This window comes from Athene cunicularia, assembly GCF_003259725.1.
Source record: "Athene cunicularia isolate RWA chromosome 4 unlocalized genomic scaffold, athCun1 chr4_part2, whole genome shotgun sequence".
NCBI lineage: Eukaryota > Metazoa > Chordata > Aves > Strigiformes > Strigidae > Athene > Athene cunicularia.
The window spans coordinates 10,463,422-10,484,499 of NW_020799099.1; the positions used below are offsets into that span (position 1 = coordinate 10,463,422).

Here is a 21,078-nt window from a genome sequence, read left to right on the forward strand (position 1 = left end):
GGAGGAGTAAGAAGTCTGAAATGAATGAAGTTTCACTGGCGTAAGCAAGAGGTGAAGGAAGATGACCACATCTGATGAGTGGTCAGTGTGCTGGTTCCTCCCTCCACACCAGGGTCTGAGAGTAAAGTTACAGGAGTGCAGGATGGGTTCATGTCTTAAAGGAGAGGGAGCAACCAAGTGATTCAGCTGAAAGCCTGCCACTGCCTCACCCTTAAGAAGTACTTCGATTGTTGGTTTCTTTAGCCAAGCTTTTGCTATCAGACTCTCTCGCACCTACCTCTGAAGCCTAGCAGACACAACTCTAGCTTTTTGGTGTGTTTCAGCTGTCAAGATGAGACATGCAAGGTTAAATTTGCAAACTCTTACTTAAAAGTAATAATGCAGTCGGACTGTGTCGATCATGAGCATCTTCTAAATGATAAGAAATTACAATCCCAAATTGCACCAAGTGGAGGAATATTCTGAAAAGAAGGTTCACGTGATTTAGGTTTGGTATTTCATGTGCAGCAGCTGTGATCTGGAGTACTTCTCATCTGCATGGAGAAATGTAGGATGTTCATACTTGGCCTCTTGGATCCTCATTTCCTATTTCTCTGATGACATGCAGTGCCTTTCTTAAAGCTGATGGAGGTGCTTATCTTTTTACTTGAGAAAGGAGAAATTTAAGGTAATGGGGAGGGGAAAGAGATTCCAGTGATCTACTGAAGTTGTCTAATATGTAGCTGTTTGTTCCAACTGAATTATGTGTACTACTAGGTATTAAATAGGCTTTTCTTGAAACAGCAGGTCATTTATGTCATTTGTTATTTCATGTGAGTAGCAGCCTCTTTAGATAGAAGCCAATGCACCAGCTGAGAGCCAAGGTCTGGCTGACTGCAGGCACCTCTGTTTTGAGTAACTATCACCCAGGAGAGCCCCCCATTTCAGGTAGTACTTTCAGGTGAGCTCTCCCCTTCTTTTCTTGAAAAGTAGACCACTCTCTAGGCCAGGGAATACAAAAATAGAGCTGTGGTGACCTGTCAGTCACCAGCTGCCTTCCAGACAGGCCACTAGCAAGGTCTGTACAAGGGAGCTTGGCTAGAGCTATTGCTGGGTATCATCCTGCTCCACTGGCCCCACACTTGGACTTTTCCCACCCACACCACCCCAAGGGTATTTAACCACACAGCTGTGATCTGTGTATCCGCATGGGAAGACAAACAAGATGGGGATGGAAGCAACCCCATTTTTGCTTTACATTGAGGGTTCTTCAGCTACATCTGGCAGCCTAACGCTAAATATGAGAAACCAAGGCCATTTCATTTACTCCTGTGTGCTCTTCTCACTGCACAGCCCAGGCTGGACACTGAATTCCAATGAAGGGCAAGCACCCCAAAGGCAGCGGGTGCCCATGGCTGATGCTGGCCTGTGCGTGTGCCTGAGCGCAGCACAGCCCAGCTCTTGAGCATCGCATTTGGGCGGTCTGTTGGCTACTGACCTAAATTGAGACTGAGCAAAGAGAGCAAGCAGCTGCCCCACCACTGTTGCTCTGTTTTCAGCATGGATCGAGCCTCCCTAATCCCCTCGGATTTTGTATCTACCAAAACAGCTTGGGCCCATCAGTAAATTGCAGTGGCATATGGTCCAGGTTTATGAGTAATCTGGCACACGCTTAAGGCAAGGAGGACGTCATCCTTCAGCAAATACAGAAAATATTTTGGGGCTTTTTTTTTTTTTATGACTGTATTTAATATAGTTGATGAGAAAGCTGTGAGAAATGTTTACCTTTTAAGCCAGTCCTATTTAAACTTCAGCTGCTGGTTGAAGCAGCTACATAATGGGAAACAAACATAAATAAAAGGGGAGTCTTATTGTCCTGCAGATGTTTTTTTGCTTAATACTGATCCCATGGGTGCATTTGGAGCTAGAGGAGAAGGTGTTCAGCCAGTGCCACCAGTCACCCTGAACACAACATCTGGGTGAGGGAGGTACCCAGTGTCACATCGGCCACTTTAAAAAGTCCTCATCACCTCCATACAGGTGAAGAAATTGCTCTAGATGTGGCGTATGCCAGAGGGTATAGCCTCATCCCTAGAAAAGAAAGAAGTGAAATGCAGTTTGGGCTGCTTTGGGAGAAAAAGGCCTTATCTTGAACAGCTTAGTGGGCCTGGCCTTAGATGATGGCAGTTAGCTGATTCAGTTTCCAGCTGTTCTGCAAGGGTATTGAAAAACAGAACCCAGTGTGAATTTACTCACTGTTGGCTTTATCTGGGCAACTCATCTTAAAGATTTCCAAGTCCTGGTCAAGTAAGCCTCTTTGCTACAGTCCCATCCTGGCAGGAAGATGAACACACTGCGAGTGGTTTCAGCTGCTGTTAGCCAGCATGACAGCAGTTCTGGAAGGCACCAGCAGGGCTGGAGGCATCTGTGGGCTCAGCCAACACACCCCAGGAGACATCTGCCCTCCACTCTTGGCTCTGCCTCAAAAAGTGGCTTTGTTAGGTAAAATGCTGCAACAACATTGTGAGAGCTTTTGCTTGGCACTTAATTTATCTCTCTGGGTCTTACCAGTGACACTGCTTTTCCCTTCAGCTGGGACGCAGAGCTAATAGCTTCTCTCCTCCCCTTTCAACTACCATGGCCTCTGGAGTCCTGTTTTGCAGAGGACTTGAACTTCCTTTCCCTTTTCCCAAGATTCATCTTGCCTCAATATGTTTGAGAGCCCAGCTACAGGAAACCTCACACTTGCCAGCTCTTCCCTAATTCTGTATTACTAGCCTCCCCACGCTATGTAATACTTTGGCAGCATAAAATGTTTTCTTTGGTTGCATACAAGTGGCCCGTAGCTGCAACATCAAAGAAGTAAGTCATCTCTAAGGCGAGGGTTCTTTCCTGTGACCTCGTCTGCAGCATGTGGAACGGAGAAGTGAACATGGCTGGCTTTGAGCTGTCGCTCTTCTCTTGCGCTGGGCACAGGTTAGATGTCACCTTTGCAGAGCAAACAGACTGCAAAGTGCTTCCAACCCACTGCATCCCCCAAGTGCTGAGCCAGGAGTGGGGCTGCTGCAGGAGCAGGATAAGATGCTGTGTTCAATCTGCTCTGCCAGAAACAGAATTGCCCACCACTAGTTGCTTTCAGTGTGTTTGTGGCTGCTTCTCATCACAAAGGGTGATTAAAGAGATTGTCAGTGGCAAGTGTTTAGTTGTGAAGAGCAGGGGATGTGCAGGGTGTAGTGATGGCAAGGACCAGCTCTGAGCTGTGGGGTCCACTGTCTTCTGCTACTGCTGATTTTCAACTGGAAGCACCCAAAACTTCAAGGAAACTATTGCATCTCTAATCAAACCCAAAGAAAGGGATGAGCTTTTTTGCATGGGTTTAAAGCAATGAGTTTGCACCAGAGAGTTTGCATTTCTTATATAACAAAGAAATTAGATCTCAAAGGCTAAAATCATTATTAAGTGGTCAGGCCAAAGTGCATTTACTTTCGTGGGTGCTCCTCTTACACGTAGTATTATTTGTCCAGCTGTATTTAAGAAAAAAGGAATTTTTTTGTGTAAAGGAAACAAAATGGCTTGAGAAAACAGGTTTTATACCATGTTTATGCATTGGAAGAAGCAAAAATGGCATGTTTTCCTTTGTGGAAAGAGCCTTTAACCTCCACACTCTAAAGCTTTGAAAGCAAAGTCTGGCAACCAAAGAAATGAGTAAAAGTATTTCTCCTGGTTTACACAGGCTGGATTGGACACAAACCTTGTGTCAAATAACACCATCCTGTAAAATGAAAAAAAAGGAACTTTTGGTGATTATCAGACGGCCTGTTCAGAGGAAATTATAAAGCCACTCCATCAGCTGGTTTGATTTAGTTACAGATACAGAAATGTTAGTGGCTAGAGAAGTCCTGCAGTCCATATGTGTGTAGCTTTAGAGACAATTACCATAAGACTTAGTTTAGAGGAACCTGGGAAGCTTGCTGTTTCTACAGTGGCTGCAGAATATACTGGTATGGAAACATGTATGTACGTTTCACCTCAAAGGGCTGGGGCCAGGAGGTCTTGGCCCAGTACATGCATCTCCTTTGGTTTTCCTTCAGAAAACAGCAACCTGATCTGTGCATCGGGGCAGGTTGGGACGGGAGAATAGGTAGTGCCATGAGGTCTTGAATTGAAGGTTTTGCTGTGGCTGGTGGCCACAAGGATCAAAACTGTAGCAACATTTTAGCGACTGGGTTATTTCATGCAGGGTGGTACGTTACATGGTAACGTGGCCATAATCAAACCTTGCATGTCAGGAAAGAAACCAAACTTTGTGTGGACTGGGAAGCATTGTTCAGCTTGTTCCCATGCTCTGTGCCCTGCGTGATGGTGCTGCAGGGAGATGGCTGTGTGAGTCCCTGGGAAATACCAGGGAGAAGCTGAAACAAAGCACGGGATTGTCTGACCTATTTTTTGCAGACAGGAAAAATAGTTACAGAGCTTGGTTGGGATTTATGATGTGCCGTGGCCATGCGTCCTCCTTAAAAACTGATTATGGCAATTGAAAATATTTCCCAGCAAGTGCAATGACCCCCAGCTGCCATCAGTCCCCACACTTACTTTCCCATGTACTAGAGAGGAAGTACCAGGGGATGCAGAGAATAGTGTACACACGTCCTGAGGAATCTGTTTTACAGAATTTCTAACCACAAAGTGAAAACACTTTGATAAATCTATTTAAATAAGCAGCAGTGCATTGCTAGCGATGCTGCTGGGGCTCTGTGTGCAGAGCTTCTGAGCCTTGCAGAAAGGGTGTGGAAGACACCAGAGCTGCAGAAGGGAAGAAGAATTTGAGTGTCAGCTGGGGCACTTGGGTGCGAAATGCTGACCCTGAACTATCTCTGCCCCTGCTTGCTCTGTTGTTTGTGAAGACGTTCCAATTTTTCCTAGGAAAGCCTAGATGCTGTCAGCCTCTTGCTTTCCAACCCTGGTACAAGGTCCTCAAGCAGCTTATAAATACCTTAAACGTTGGGTTTTTAAAATTTAAACAGTGCCTTTGGGATTGTATTTGTTCAAATCTTATGTATTTTGGTGGCTCAGATTTTTATTTTTTTTTGTTTCAATCTTTGAGCAATTTAAAAGAAGCTTTGCTTTTTAGGTGGAGAGTGATTTATTTTTTTTTAAGGCTGGGGATTGTGGTGTTTATTTTTTTTTTGTTTTGCATAGTCTAATTCTGCATGCTGTAAATTAAAGAAAATGTCTTGTGTTAAAGGGTGGGATTGAGACCATGTGATTGCAGCAGCAAGATACAAAAATTCCTGTCTCTGTGTCAGGGCATCCCCGACCCGCTAATTGTGGCCTGGAAGAGTGTGCAGGGAAAAAATATATGCTGGCACTGTTGTCATAACCTTGTATTTTTATGCTGCTCCTGCCATGTGTCACTGTGACAGGAAGCTGGGCTAGATGGATGTTTGGTCTCAACTGTTACTGCTGTAGTGGTATTTTGGAGGGTCTTAATAATAACCAGTCTGTATAACTTAGAAGAAAGGTGATGGAGCAGTCCCTGAGCTCATTCTCCTTCTGCCAGAGCACTTGTCATCATCTCTCTCCACCTTTGACTCAGTAGACAGCAATGAGACAGTTATTTTTATATAGTGTTCAGAGGAAGTAGGTTAGCCATGTCTTGTTATAGTAGGGCTTTTTGGTTAAAATGTAGTGGGGATCTCTCCATTGAGCATAAACAGCGATCAGCAGTAAGTAGCTGTAAAAGGACTGGCAGGGGCACCTTTGCAGAAGGGTCAGGTGGCATGGAGAGGATGCTCTGATATGTCCTTGCTGATATTTGGTTTATAAAGAGGGACTAGTTCCCTATTAGCTGTGCTGGCAGCAAGGAATAGATGGGTGCTTGCCTTTTTGTGTAACACTACTGGTTCATTAAAGGTGTTTTCCAGCTGAACAAGAGACCTCATTCCAATTCAGCTGGTTTGTGGTGAGTGGGCTGAAGAGCCAACTTTAGAGTAGGGGGTGCAGCATCCCAGTGGACATGCTTTCTACTGCGGGACCGGCAGACCCTTCTGGTTCTTCTGTTTCTGAAGCAAATTGCTGGAGCTCTGAACAAGGATCTTAAGTTTTCTGTAGTCCCTAGAAAGCCAAGGGCATCTGCTCACAGTTCTTATTTTAAGTGTGTGTTGACAGGATCTTCACATGCTCTGTTGCTTTGCTGCTGATTTCATGTTTGCTTGGATTGATCCAGGACATGGCCCTGCCTTGCCCTGCTGGGTCGCTTTGGACATGGCAAAGGCCCTTCTTGCCTGTGCCCTGCTCGCTGACAGGGGCACCGACATTTTGTGAGGTCCCAGCATTACAGCTGGCTTCCCACTCGGTTGGGATAGTCACTGCCGCGTGCCTCCTCTGCGTGCAGGAACCAGCCCTACAGCAAAGGGGAACGCTGATTCACCTTGAGCATCATGAGAGGGATGACCGCCTGAAAAATAGCCAACATGTTCTTTCCCCTCTTGTTGCTGTTGGTGTGAAGAAGGAAACAGCATCATGAAGATGATTTTGCTAGTATTTTCTAAAGCAGCTTGTGTCTGAGCTGTGGGAAGGCCTGGAGCAGCAGGTACTCAGCAGGACTGTGTTCTGTGGCCATTGATACAACCCTCCTTTCTTAATGTGCATGGGACTTTACTGGGTAATCTTCCCACGTATGATGACAAGATGGTATTTCTTCCCTGAGACATTTCAGTGGCAGTGCGAAACAGTGGAGTGAAGCAGCACGACCCAAAGAGTGAATTAAAGGTGCAATCTGTGCCACCCAGATCTCTTAGAAGCCTCTCTTGATATCTAACCTGTATTTTCCAGGTATTTAACTTTCTCCATTGTTCATGCATTTACTTTTCGCTACCCTCAACAAATTTCATATACAATGGATCTTTGTATCTTGTGGTGATTTTTAACGTTAATACTCAAGACTTGCTGTCACTGATAACAAAATTACCAAGACAGTTTTTTGCCAATTAAAACTGTATATACAATGAAACTGTTGTCTCTCTTGAGGTAAGGAAACCAATCATCACAAGAGGTCAACATTTACTTGAGCTGCCATGCAGCTGTATGTGAGATACTGTGGTCAGTCCTCCATTTATTCCTGAGGAAACTGTGGTAACTCAGTTATTGCCTTGGGCATTTATTGGAGGAGATGGAGTTTAAAATTGCCCAGAGATGTTGGCAATATCACACAGTTTTAGGGAACACTCTAGGCAAAGTTTCCATCAGTGAAGCCAAGTCACAATAATGAGAAATTAGATGATCGAGAAGAAAAATGGATATTGAGACAAAGGGCGGCGGGGGGGACTGTGTGACTCCCAGGAGCCACTGCCTGTTCAACCCATCCTTCAGCTTGCTTTGGGTAGGACATAGCATGGACTCTGCATGTACGTTTAGCAAGTTGGGCTGGTGGAAAAGAGGAAGGTGCAGCCTGTTACCTCTTCAGGTCTGTCTTCAGCTTTGCTCTTACTGTCCTTCTAGCCTAGGCATTTTGGGAGTCTCAAGAACAGAATGAAAGCAGCTCTGGAAGCTCGAGGGCCAGAGAGGGTTGGAGCGTTATCTCCCTGAAGCTTATATCAATACCTACAGGCCTGCTGTTCATGCTTGAGCCGTGCCATGGGAAACCCTGGCATGGGGCAACAGTTGAAAAGCTTTTCACGAGAGGAAGCGGAAGAATAGTATTCCCTTAGGTACAGGGAGAGAGGAAGGTTTTTCCAGCCTGAAGTAAACTCAGGAATCTGCTGTTGTTTGCTCTCTGGAGAGCTTGGTTTGGACTGGGTCCATACCTATGCAATATTTTAAAAATGGGATGTGTTCCCCCTTTCCTTGGAAACCCATGCAGAATAGGAAGGTAATGTGCTTAGCTAAGTGACTTACCTTGTGGTATCACAGCAGCCTGCCACGCATAAACTTACAAACACTGTAGCTGCGCTCTGGAGCATATAGCCATGTAATCCCACTGGTAGAGTGGTGGGAGCCAGAAATGCAGCCCCAAGAGCCTCTCCTTTTGTTGACAGTCATAACAAAACCACAGATCTAATCGTGACCTGAGAGCTGGCTGAAGTATGTAAATAGCTCCCTGAAATGCAGTTGTGGTGGCTTCACATGGGAAGGCCACCTTGTTTCTCTGCTGTGCCCAGAGTTAACACAGGAAGGGGGAAAAGGTGGTGTTTCCAAGAGAGTGTGGGAGCTTCTGAGTAGTTCTAGCCTTAAAGATACTTTTTTATAGGTACCGTTGCACACAGAAAAATGTCTTCTGTCAGACTGGTGTGTCTCAGCCTGTGTCTGTTGCCCTTGATGTTTTGTTTTTATCTCAACTTGATGACTCAGAATTGGTATTTGTAGCTGTGCACATGCGCAAAGTATCCTGCTGCTGCTGCAGGACACGCATGCTGGATCCCTGAAAGCCGAAGGAGTTAAAGCTCTTTTAAATTGGCCTATTCATGCTAATAAAGTACCTTGGAGCTGGTCCAGCAGGCAGACACCTGGGTATTATTCGAGCATCTGACACCCCTAGAGAACTAGAGCCTTGATGAGCTTTATATACTCACAGAAATCTTGGAAAAGAAAGGAGGCTTTCCATAGAAAATGGATTTTCAGGGCCAGCTGAAGGACATGATGTTCAAGATCATTGCTTTAAAATAATTTCAGCTGCAGTTAATGTGAAGCAAAGAAGAAAAGAAAACCCAAGACAGTGAAAGGATAATTAATTCTGAGTTTGAACTGCAATTTGAAAGGGCTATATTGTGAAGTGACCCTTTACCAACTTATATCTGAACTGGCTCTTCTCATAAAACCCTTTTACAGATTAAATGTAGTGTTGTTTTACTTTTATACCATATGTTTGTTCTCCCCTAGTATTCTGGAGTGACCTTGAATTCAAACATTTCCTAGAAGAGACTGATGTCACAAGGGGGTAATATTAACAACCCCCGAGAGCACCGGCACGGGCTTTGCTGCAGCAAAGCTCTCTCCAGAGCCCACCCAAGTTTCCCCTGGTCTTGCAGCATGGCAGCTGGCTGTCCCCTGAGCTCATCTCAGTGGTAGTCCATCATCCCTGCTTCTTTCTTCCTTCTTTCTCCCCACATAACCATAACATGTGCCTTCACCAAGGTAGGTTTTGCCAAGCATGGGTTTTGACCATTCAGCCATCCCTTTGCAGAGCTATGGTGTCCCCGCTCTCTCAGGGGTCTCATCCCATAAAGCTTCTTTTCTTCCAGACAGCTTTCAGCTCTAAGTGAACTTGTGTCAATAGATAATGCTCTCTGGCTACAACCTCATCTACCTACTGTCTCTCCTCCATTTCTAGCATGTTTTGCACTAAATTTCTCCAGAAGCTTAGAAATGCTTTTTATGAGAAAATGTTCCAGTGACTGAAGCCTGTACAGAATATGATGTTTATTACTGGGCAATTCCAGCATAATTTGAAAAATAGATATTTCTGGCCTGCTTATTCTTCCTCAGCTTACAGAGAAACCAAATAAAAAGCATCAAGGCCAGAGCTCTAATGAGATTCACATTTTGGACATCATATTAGTACAATAATGCATTTCACACTGTTGTTTCCTAATTTGCCTAATCAAATAAAAGGAGATCAAGCATTACATAGCCCAGCCTCCCCATTCCAACAAGGTAACACTGAACCCATCAGTTTTGCAGTTCAATTAATTTTCCCTACACAGGTTGGCTAAAGCACATAATTTAATCAGCATTTTGCAGTTCTGTCAATAGACACAATATATTCCGGGTGTTGACAATACCCTGAGCAGCTGTCCTGAGTACTGAGGAATTGCTGAGTGCGTGGATAATGTGAAGAGGGTTTTGGAAGGAGTAAAGGCATCTCGGGCTGCTGCATTAGATGCTGTCACACTGGTATGTCGTAGAAATAGGCTCTGTGCTTCAGCATTCAGCTGCCTGGTAAAGAAAATGCTTTGCTCTAGCACTGTAGGCAGAGCAGACGGGTTTCCCTGGGTTGTCAGTAGATTGTCCAGGGAAGTAAGGGACGTCGCTGGTGCTCAGCCAGATGGTCAGGGCCGGTGTGGTACTTGGCTTCAGAGGTCTTGAGTAAATCCTAAAGCAAGTCATTTGTTCAAGGAGAAATCTCTCCATGACTGATTCTAGGCTTATAAGAAAATCCAGAAATAGACAAGTGTACTTTGGGTACATCCATTTATCTAAAGATATCTTAGAAGCAGTGTGATGTTATGAAGAAGTTTCCATTTTTCCCTCCAGTTACCACAGAAGACTCTTCTCTGGGAGTGCCATGAGTGGGGCCCTGAGTAAGTCCTCAGCTGGGGATAAACAAATGTGTTTGCCACATTTAAGCAAGTCAAGCCTCAGTGAATATGCAGGGAATGTAAGAGAAAAAATGAGCTTCATCCAAGGTGGTCAAGATACTACAGCCCATCTGAAGAGTTTGTAATGAGCCGGTTCTCTTTCCAATCTCTGATACCCACTGAGGGGACTGTCCTACTGAGCACCCCAAGCAGCACTGCAGGTAGCTGAACGCTTTCTTGTGTACTGCTTGACTAATTTTACAGAAAAAAGCAATTCTACATATATAGTGCGCTTAAATCTGACATCCCTCTCTTGAATGTAGAACAAAACTCAAAATAAGCTGCAGTATTGTTGCCATTGCAAATACTTTTCTCTTACAACATACTGGAGAATTTAGCAGAAGAATTTGAGGCTACATTTTTTAAAGGAAAACCAACTAACTAATGGGTTGGGTTTGGGGCTTTGTTGTAATTCACTGTGATTTAGGAACAGCATTTCAGTGCTTGTGACATAATAGCGAGAGCTAAAAATCGTAATAAAAACCCCTGAAAGTATAAAAAAAATGTTTTAGTTCTGTTCCTGGCAGATTTGTCCCCAGGTTTCACTCTGCTGTAGAGCACATCAAACTTTCTGTGTAGATGAGATTTTTGCCTCAAAAAGGTGCGTTTGTTCCCCATCACATTCATGAGATGTTCATGCAGTTTGTTTTAATTGGCTTTGGCAGCAGTGCCCGTGGCAGCGCATGCCAGGTACACCAGGTTTGGGGGAAAGCTGTGGTGGTAGGTGTGCTTGAGCTTGTGCACCTTTGGGCAACAGGGAACTTCTCGCTGAGGAGTTCAGGTGTCCCCTTGGGGCCAAGTGGGCCTGTGGCGGCCCTTTGTGCCATCCTGGCCTGCAGACTCCATTGTGTGTCTGTGCTTTAGCTAATGTCCTCTTTCCCCAGAACACCTGGGGCCAAGTTCTCCAGAGCATGTCAGTAACAGAGGTCCTGGGCCTGGCTGCTTTTGCTGCTTCAGCTTGGTGCTGGCACACTGGCTTTCAAAGCCAGATCAGCAACATGCTATCAAATCTGATGTTGGTGAACGTTTCTTTTTTTATCTGTAACGCTGCTGAGCAGAAAGCACCAGTTTGTCCATATGGGAAGTCTCCTGTGGGGTCCCTGTGCCCCACAACAGCATCCCATCAAGTCAGTTCCTGCAGAAATATTGGTGGGGTGAGGAACTGCCGAGCTTCCAGGGTTTGGAAGTGGCTATTGTGGCTCTTTGTTGTAAGACATTTTCTTCATCCATTACACAGGACCTGAGTAAGAGGCAAATTTGTGCTGAAACAGGTATTGGAGACCTGGTCCATAAGGCAGACGGTCCTGCTCCTAAAAACACTTGGACTTCACGGTTGCTTGGGTAAAGACTTGACTTCAACACGTGGCCCAAGTAGCTGCAAGAAAGGCAGCAGCTATAGCATAGGAAACCAACTGAGAGCAATCCTATGGATTCCAGTTTGGGAAAATAAGCTCATTTACAAAATAAGGCAGAACAAGCAAATGAAAAAACTAAGTGTGAATTAAATAATATGACTTTGGTGCAAACATGTAGATCAACTGTTTGCTTTTCCATAGGATGCAGAGCCATCCTTGTAACATGGTAAGAATTGTATGTTTACTGCCAAAAAATAAAAAAATCATTGAGTATAAGCAGTTTCTTGTATCCAAAGTCCCTCATTATATTAAAAAAATTATTGCAGCAGAAAATTTACAAGTGCATCACAGGACCCACTTGTACTGTTAAACAGATGGCACCTACACAAGACCCAAAAATATATAACAATTTTAATTGAGCCAATGCAAAACAGATTTGTGAAATAAAATAGTACATGCCAGGTCTAATAAGGCTCTTACTAGAAATTTTGACATTAAGTAATTTTGTAACAGCACAAGAGGTATTTAGAAGATGCTCATTAGCAAACGTATCATTTACTTCACTTGCTTACTGTAATCTCTTAAATTCCTGATCAGTACTTTTGTACCTGCTTTGATTTTTCCTTGGTACAGTTTGTCTGCCTTCTTTTGACATTTGAGGCTTGTTATTTTAATGGTACCGTTTTCGAATTCAGCTTCTTGGGCTGGATCCTTTCCTCTTTGCTGAAGACAATGGCAAAACCTCCCCATCCCCTTTAGCCGCCTGAAAGGGAACGTTTCTCTCTTGTAACACTTGGGCTTGGCTTCAACAGCAGCTGACCTTGTTATTTATGTCCATTCCACTGATAGTGTCAAGCTGAAATTTTTGAAATGGAAGGAACATTTAACCTTTCTGTGTCACCCACCACCAAGTAAACCTACTCTTGAAAAAGGAAACCTCTGTGCCCACAGCAGGCTGCTGTGGAGGACAGGGTCTGCAAAGCCTATTGCTGGTTATCCTCATTGCTGCCCAGTCTCAGCCCAGGTGAGCAGAGCTCTGTGTGTGGGGAAGAACAAAGCTGAGCTCCTGAAAAAATCTGTGCGTTTTTCTGCCTGGCAGTATATATGTGCAGAGAAGGTGGCTCTAACAAGATGCACCCCTGACTCGTGCTCTCCCATCTGAAGACAGCTCCCGTGTATCTAGGTCAAGTTATTTTTATGTTGCCTTCCTTCTCCCAACTCTTTCTGTTGTTTCTTGGGAGATCCTCTGGGCCGTGGGGTGCTTCCCAAGCCACGGCAGCCGTAGGATGGAGTAGTACTTGCGCAAGACTAGTATGTCTGGATTAGCTATTGAGAGGAAGGCATGTGTTTACCACAGATTACCCGGGGCACCTTACAACTTCTGAGAGATGGGAAGCATTCAGCAGTGCAAAAGAGGCACGAGCGGGAGCGGTCAGTCAGGCCCTGCCTCCCAATGCTGCAGATTTTAGTTTCCAAAATCCTCCTCAAAGGCTCTTCTTGCAAGTGAGAAGTTCCAGTGAGCTAAAATTGAAAGACAGATGGTGACGGCACCTTCGCTGCTTCCCAATGAGCTAGAAAAAAGAAAACTGTTCTGCAGCAGACCAGTGTTATTTTAGTCATGAGGTAGCAGCCAATAACCACAGGATAAAATGTGTATTTTTCCCACCTGGAAAAAAAACCTTCTTGATAGCACTCAGTTTCTTCACCCTTCCCTGCAGACTAAATTGTGACAAATAAAAGAGACAATTCTCCCACAGCTGGAAAGGGATGTTTTGTCTAAAATGGCAGTACAAAAATTTCCCTAGTCCCTTTCCATGTGCAGAGAGGAAAAGCAAAATGTAAAACGTGTAGCTTTCACCTTTTTTTTTTTTTTTTTTTTCCTTGAGTGTGTCAACATGATTTGAATTGTAAGGACATGCTTAAAAGTGAAAACAATGAACAGTGCAGTCTTATGTCACCATGAATTTTGAAGAGGCTGGATAACTGTGTATTTGGAGTCTATCAAAATCACAGGGAAGGGATGTAAACATGACTTTTATGAGGTATTGCTTCCCTAGACAGTTAAAAAAGAACATTATCTTTTGCCTTTAAAAAAAAAAAACCCAACAAACCATCACACACAGGTGTTAGGATTGCCACACAATGCGGGCGTGTTAGAACATTTTAATATGATGACGTTAAGTAAACATCAGTATGTAAAATGCAGAGTTCTGATGTCGCATTAAGGATGATTAGAAGAGGTGAGATGCGGCACGGTAATTTCCTGCAGGAAAAATACCAGCATGAATTTATACCAGCCAGCCCGGGCTTTCATGCAGTGCTAGTGACTCGGAATGAACCAGCATCATGGCACTCAAGAAAATTCCCTTACCTTTCACCTTAAACAGATCAGCCTGACCCGTCTCCTTTGGTTTAAACCCAGTGGATTAATGCTTGATGAAAGCTGTAGTTCTTGTTAAATTAAAAAACAACTGCAAGGGAACATTGAGAAATTCATTTTCATTTTTATTTCATATTTACTCCAGCCAATTAATTTCTGCTGCTTTATCAAAATGTATAAAAGAGCTGCCTTGTATTTAAGATATCCTATTACCCACAATAATGTTTCCTGTTCCTATACATCCTGCTTTGTCTCAGTCGTAACAGGAGCTCCTCAATAACTGGCTGGTGGTATTTATATGCATTTTGTACCTTTCTCTTTAGGAGAAAAACATTTTCACCAATGTGCTTTTCTTGCTGGTGATACTCTCATGTGTGATGAGGTATGCGTTCTGTTTCTCAGCATGATCAAGTAAAAGGAGCATCAATAAATCTCTTAAAAATTGAGAGATTATTATAGAGTGCTGTTTATGTCTCATGCAGACCCAGTTTTGTTCAAACAGCTTGCCTGCGAACAGCATTCGCAGACATCTAGGATTACCAGGGAATCAAGCATAAAGGCAGTGAAACTAACTTTCCATTTTCCTAACACTTCAGGGTTTTTTTTCTGCTTGATTCTGCTGCATCTGAAAACAGGTTTCAATGTACTTGGTGGCATCTGGGTGAGAATCCATTTAGATTTCTTGTCCCCTGAAATTGATACTTGCTTCCCCGTAATTACTTTGCCCCGTGTTGTACATGAACACTGTTGTCAGGACATCGTCTTTGTGAGCAAGGTGTGTACTATTTACAAAGCCGGTATCAGGGCAGAACTTGTATTTCAACTAGAATGAAAGCAAACGAATGCTCAGTGTGGGTGCAATACGAGGCCTTTGCAGGTAAGTGAAATAACACACCACTCAGGAGAAAAACGGCTCTTATTGTCACCCCTCGTGGCATTTGTAAATTGTCAGGCAGCAGGATTTTTTAGAATTTATTATTTTCTTTGATCTATGTTAATCTTCATGCTTACATGAAAACCCCAAGCGTGTCCTGTTTTTGAGGGGAAGGTCTCTAGAGACGGAACCAGCGTCCCAGGCACAGGCTGCAAAGCACAGCGCAGTGCACAGGGACGCGTGGGTACACCCAAGGTGCCCTGGGAATGGCGGTCTTGGGCTCCACTCACTGGGGCCATGGTGGGAACTCCTCACTTCATACAGAACAGAACCCTGGAGCACGCATTCCTGGGAAAACCTGCGCCTTCCGGAGAAGGGAAACTTCTCCCATTATTTCTGGAGAGATCAGAGGTTTCCTAAACTAGTTTAACACGTGAAGGGTCACATCGCCCAATGCCTGTTGTTGCTGCATCACCTGTATTTTGAATATCTTTTTGACATGGAAATAAGACACTGGAGGCATCTTGTTAAAGAATCCTTTCAGACTGTGGGGTTTATACATACTTCTCAGTAGAATGTTTTCTGGATCACTCCTATGCTCATTTAATTTTTCAAAAACCTGTTAATTCTCCTATGCAGGCCAAAATAGATACCAACAGTGTTATTAAGACACGGTCTTTTTGTCAGGAGATACCCAAGGTTTGAAACTGTGCAACAGACGTACTCTATTAACCCTCCCAATCATGGCTTTCTCAAGCATTTTGAGCTCTTGTGCCAAGGAAGTCTTACTTTGTGTCAATTTGAATCAGTGGATTTTAAAGTATTATTACCCTATGCCTCTTTCCCCCCAAATTATTTGTGACAGATATTCCACACTGTATAAGAATGAAACTCTTAGGATATTATCTTCAGTTAAATGAAAAGTGTAACGTACTCTAATATCATGCCAATTAGAAGGGAAAAATCAATGTAGATACCTGAAATACGTTTTTGCTTGGTATCAGCCATGCTGTGAAAAATTGTGCATTCTACAGTTTTTAATGAATATGGGTAGACAGCTAGAGAGGACAAAAGATTATTAGTGGATTTCTATTTCTGTGGCTCTATTTGTTGCAAATATTCTTTGAGAGACAGCAGATACATGTGAGGGGAAAAATCCTCTTCATCTGCATGTTTTCCTGTTATGCAACATGCTGCTCAAAATGCAAGCTGACAATTCCAGTGATATCTCAAAAGAAGTGTCGCGTTCACATTAAAAATCAAGGAAAAGTAAGTAAAACAAGAGCAGAGTTTATTTTTACTTGGTGTCTGATGAGATCAGTGTTTCTGCCTGTATTGCCTCAAGTATCTTAAGGAGTGGTACTGAACCTCATCCATGTCCTAGCAAACCTACCTAGTTTTGGTTCTTCATCTCAAGTTAAGATGGAGAGTACACAGAGTTTTAATCAGTGGCTTGAAATAAGCCAAAGACTTGTTGATGGTTGGGCTTCATGGACAGAATCAGCCTTTTGTATGCAACTGGGCTAAAATGTCCCCAGCCAACAGCCAGTGGTATCAAAGCTGCGATTTTGCGAGGTATGGGAGCGACAAGCCGTCTCTGTGGGCACTTGATTGTTCTGTTTACGTGACTGATACTACGTACTGTGTGAGCTGGTGACAGGTTCTCAATAGGTGTGGAACAGTTGGGAGCCCCTGAGTTAGGCTCTGGCAGGCTTTGTTGGCATGCCACGTGGGGCCACAGGAAGATGGGCTGTCTTTGGAAGCCAGTATCAAGGGTGACTGTGTAGCTGGCAAAATGAAGGGTAAGTTGTGAGAAGAGGATGGGAGGCTAGGGGGGAGGAGAAGAAGGAAATAATCACTGAAACTTAGATAATAATTTTATTTATAGTCTGCTGTGCACACATGGCTGTTGATGATGAGGCTACCAGTGGCATAAATAAACTCAAGCAAAAGATGTAAGCGAGTGGATATATGTAAAGGCTTCTTTGGGCAGTGCCACGAATTTGGACATCGACCAAGAGAATTATTTATGTCCCTTGCAATTTCAATGAAGAGCACAAAGGAGATAATTAGACCAGGATGCTTCGCATTGCTCTTTCCATCTTGCACACATTCATGCCCACCAAATGTGAAATGTTCGCCTTTTCCCCTCCAACGTGATGGTTGTTGAACTTATTTTTAGTGTCATTTGATAAGCCTCCCTGCTCGCAGAGAGACATCCCACTGACCCAGCCACTGGTCATTGTCTATACCAGTTCCCATCAAAGCGGGCGCGCTTTGTCAGGTTTCGACTCGAATATCCATTTTGCATCTGAAGTACAGTATCGAAAGTGACTGGATCATTTGAGCCTTTTTCTTCAGCTGCTCCCTCCTTCCTCCCCCACAGTGTTTCCGCTCACGCTAACATAATTTGGCATCGTCGACGTGACACGACACTGGTTTTTCTAAAAAATTATAATACATACATTGTCAATGTTTTGTGATGGCCGGCGCTCCTGTAAATTTAATTTCTAAATTGATGGAAGGAGGTCTTTTTCCACTGCTGAATCTTAACCAATGCTCGGTGCCCCCTCGAAAACCGAGTAATGCACATACAGTAATAGGTCATTCAATGTCAAAAGGCATAAAAAAGATGAGCAAAATCTTCACAGGCTGCTGCTTGCTGTTGCCTTTAATTATATTAATTAAACTTTGAAATTCTCATGCAAAGAGAGTTGCTGGCTTGTGACGCTGAAGAGCCCTTGGAGATTTGGGGGGGAAAAAAAACCCTGAGATACCAGCTTAGTGGCTACTGCTTTTTTTAATCTTAAAAAAAAAATACATAAGCCTACAACTGCTAGGTATGTTTATAGATGATGATGGTTTATGCGCTACTGAACTCTGAATGCAGGAAAGGGGAAAAAACCCACCAGCCACAGTGTCAAGGTCTTGAAGCATCAGTCCCTCAAACTCTGTTCAAGATCTCTGGTTACAGGCTGTCTTCCCGTGGAATAACGCTCTATTAATTTTCTTCCTGTCCCGGGTGCATAATGAAAGAAAGGTGTCTTCAAAAACTAAAGGGCAAAGTCTTGCTTTGCTACCAGTACCTTGAGGCATCCTGTCTACATTTTGTCATGCGTGTGCACTTTTCAGTGTTAGAATGACAAGATTTCCAGTCAGAAGGTTCCCGTAAGGCACAATGCGATGGGAGACTCGCAAGGGTTTTGTGATCTGACATCGCTGTAAGGCACTCAACTCTTGCGCTTGCTTAGCCTGGTGGGAATTTTTATCCTCTGCCTTTGGCTAGTAGTCCCTGTTTAAATAACACGTGCCATCTCTGCATCTGAGAAACTTTGCATCTCCGCTAAGAGCACATTATGTCCTGAGAATTTGTAGTCCTTAAAAAACCATAAAATAATAAAAATAGAAAAATGTTATCATCTTTGGTGTCTGTATTCTCCCTTTTGTGTTCTTTAAAAGCATAGGCATGCAAGTCAATGCTGCTCCTCTTGTCACTGTTGCAAATCTCACAGAGTATCAACACACTGGGGTGAAACGCAGGAGCTTGGTACAGCAATGCTGGCTCCTGGGAGCGGGGAATGCAGAAACCTTCTGAGCTCGGGCTTGAAGGTGATCCAAGAAATGTGAGGAAGTGCTCGGTTCTCTCTGCTTGGTTGAAAAGTGGCAATGTGGCTGTCTTTCCTCCTGGTATCCTCTTCTCCTTCTCTACTGAGATTGAACTCGGGTGAAGTTGATACATCGACCCTGAGGGGGGAAGAAAGAGAAGCTCTTATTGGTGGAGTAATGCATGCAACCAAGACTTTCAAATGCTGAATATTAGATGCTAGAAGGCAGCTGTAATTTAAATTCAGATGTTTGTGAAAATAACATACCCATGAAAAACCTTTTAAGAATTAATGGAAATTACCCAGAGTGAGGCACTGCATTTGACTTACAAATTTATGATGTTAGGAAAGCAGTGATGACACAGAAGACACATTTTGAACACTCAGGTCTTTTGTGAGGATAATTTACAAATTCTTGGTAACTGTAGTGAGCAAACTCAAACCTACCTAAACATGGCAAAGGAAGATCAGAGTGAAGACAGATACTTCCCACAGACCTCCCGCAAGCCAAATCCTCACACAGTGCAGCACAGATAAATGTGACTGTTAGTTAGCAGAGCTGCTGATGATTAGAAACTGTATTTTATCAGCAATAACCCAAGCTCTGCATCTATAAACTCTGTTCGTATGTGCTTTAAAATTACTGTGCACCAAAAGGAAAAGCAGTTTCTCTTGGTGTCATACCTAAGTAAATACCATTTTCCCATAAATGGGACCAGGTTAATCTTGACAGCTTTTGGAGTGGCTGAATGAAACAAATCCACTAACAAAAATGATGAGCCCTTTTAATTTAGGATAAGCACTAAAAATTGATGGTGACTTCTCAGAGCTTATTTAAATGCCCAGACTCCAAACTGAGCATCCATTTTTGAAGCAGGGTGTACTCCCCAACAGAGCAGCTCCTGTCTTTAAACAGTTTTTCTGGGCACAGCAGCGATACCTTTCCTTTCTGTGATGGAAAAAGCCAGCTTACATTGTGCCTTTGTTCAGGACTTCTCCACTCAGAGAAAGTAATTCCCCGAGGTATGATATGGAAATACTGAGCACTTGTATGAAAACGCATGTGGTACAATTGGAATGCCAGCTGGTATTGCATGTTTTGGCGTGAGGTTCTTCATTAATTACAAAGTCTCTGTTTGAGTGGGCCCTGTAACACACAATCCCACCCCAGATGGCCCGTAAGGAGCCCGTAAGGTGCCTCCCTCAGCCAGAGACCACATCTGGGTCTGCAGGAGTCTGGTCTCAGCAGCCATCTCCAGGCAGTGGCGGGGGGTAGTCTTCAAAGGTACGTAGGGGGGCAGGTTTCACATGAGTTATGTGAAAAGTCTCCTCAAAAGGAAAAAAGATGAGCATGTTTTCTTTTATCTGTCCCCTTCAATTCCTACTTGAGGACTTTGAAATTGCTGTGTCTATGAAGCAGCTCGTAGGAGAACTGTAAAAGATGATGCCAAGTTAACCATGCTAGTTTTGGAACAGGCAGCTGTGATTACGCTCTGAATCCTGATTTCTTTTTAAAGATGCATGGTTGGGGGAAAATTACTGTTTTCTTCTTAAACCCAGGAGCTTATGGAATTATCAGATGAAATTAGGGCTGAATTTCATATTTCTTTAATTTATTTATTTTGATCTAAATGTTTTACTGGTTAGCAGGGAGGGTGATTGCACACAGTGTTATGTGGCATTACTCAAGCAAGTCTCAGCTGGCACCTGCCCCTGACTAGCACGAAAGGGGTGGTGTTCTGATCAAGGGATTTTTTTCCTAATGCTCTTATAATTATTCTACTTCTGTCAACTATATAATAAATATAAAGCTGGTAAATAGGTGGGTACAGTAATCATAGTAACTCCTAGCTGGTATCATCTCTATTATAAATGCAGAAAAGATGCAGAATGCTCAACTGGGAGTGCCAAGAGATTCCTTTAAAGGCAAAGTATAATAGGCCTGGACATCATTACGTGTCCTTCCTTTTGCTTGTTTTGTTCACTGTTGTGTTGGGGTTTTTTTTAATTAAACGTATCAAAAAGAATTCTGTGGTGGAAGCGAAGTATTTCTGGAGCATAAAATCTGGAAATGCCGTGCAACTCAAGCACTTCTGACGACAGAGCTAATGTTAAATAAACACTGACAGCAAGGATATTTACATCCAAGTTAATGCCACAATGGAAAAACAAGACTCTGCAAAACATTAGCAGAAAAGACGTAATGCGGGAATTGCAGTAGTTCCTAGCTGATGTGATTAATATTACAATTTGCCCATCAACACAGATTTTCTGCGTTTGTTTGTAGCTTTCTCTCCTTTCTTTAAAGAGTTACCAGTGCATGAATTTATATGAATTTTGGGCAAATGATTTGACTATTATTAATTTTTGTGTTTGCATTCAGTTTGCGTTTAGAAGGTAATTTAGTGGCTCAACACTTTACCTGAGTTCTGAAATAATCACTGGAATCAAAAATAAGTTCTTCCTTCTTCGAGGTCTGACTCATGAAGGCAGTAAGTGCAGTGCATTAAGAGGGGCTCAGTGTGTTTTT

The 21,078-nt window shown here is 43.4% G+C and overlaps 1 protein-coding gene across 1 annotated transcript in view; it reads right to left on the reverse strand.

Moving 5' to 3' along the window:
- Positions 1-16,802: 16,802 nt before the first annotated feature.
- The window catches only part of ANTXR2 (ANTXR cell adhesion molecule 2), a 119,023-nt gene continuing 114,747 nt past the window's right edge, over positions 16,803-21,078 (reverse strand). Inside the window, exon 16 of the mRNA XM_026848077.1 lies at positions 16,803-18,687. Within this exon, the coding sequence (XP_026703878.1) occupies positions 18,649-18,687 (39 nt within the window). The 3' untranslated portion in view covers positions 16,803-18,648. The remainder of the gene's footprint in view (positions 18,688-21,078) is intronic.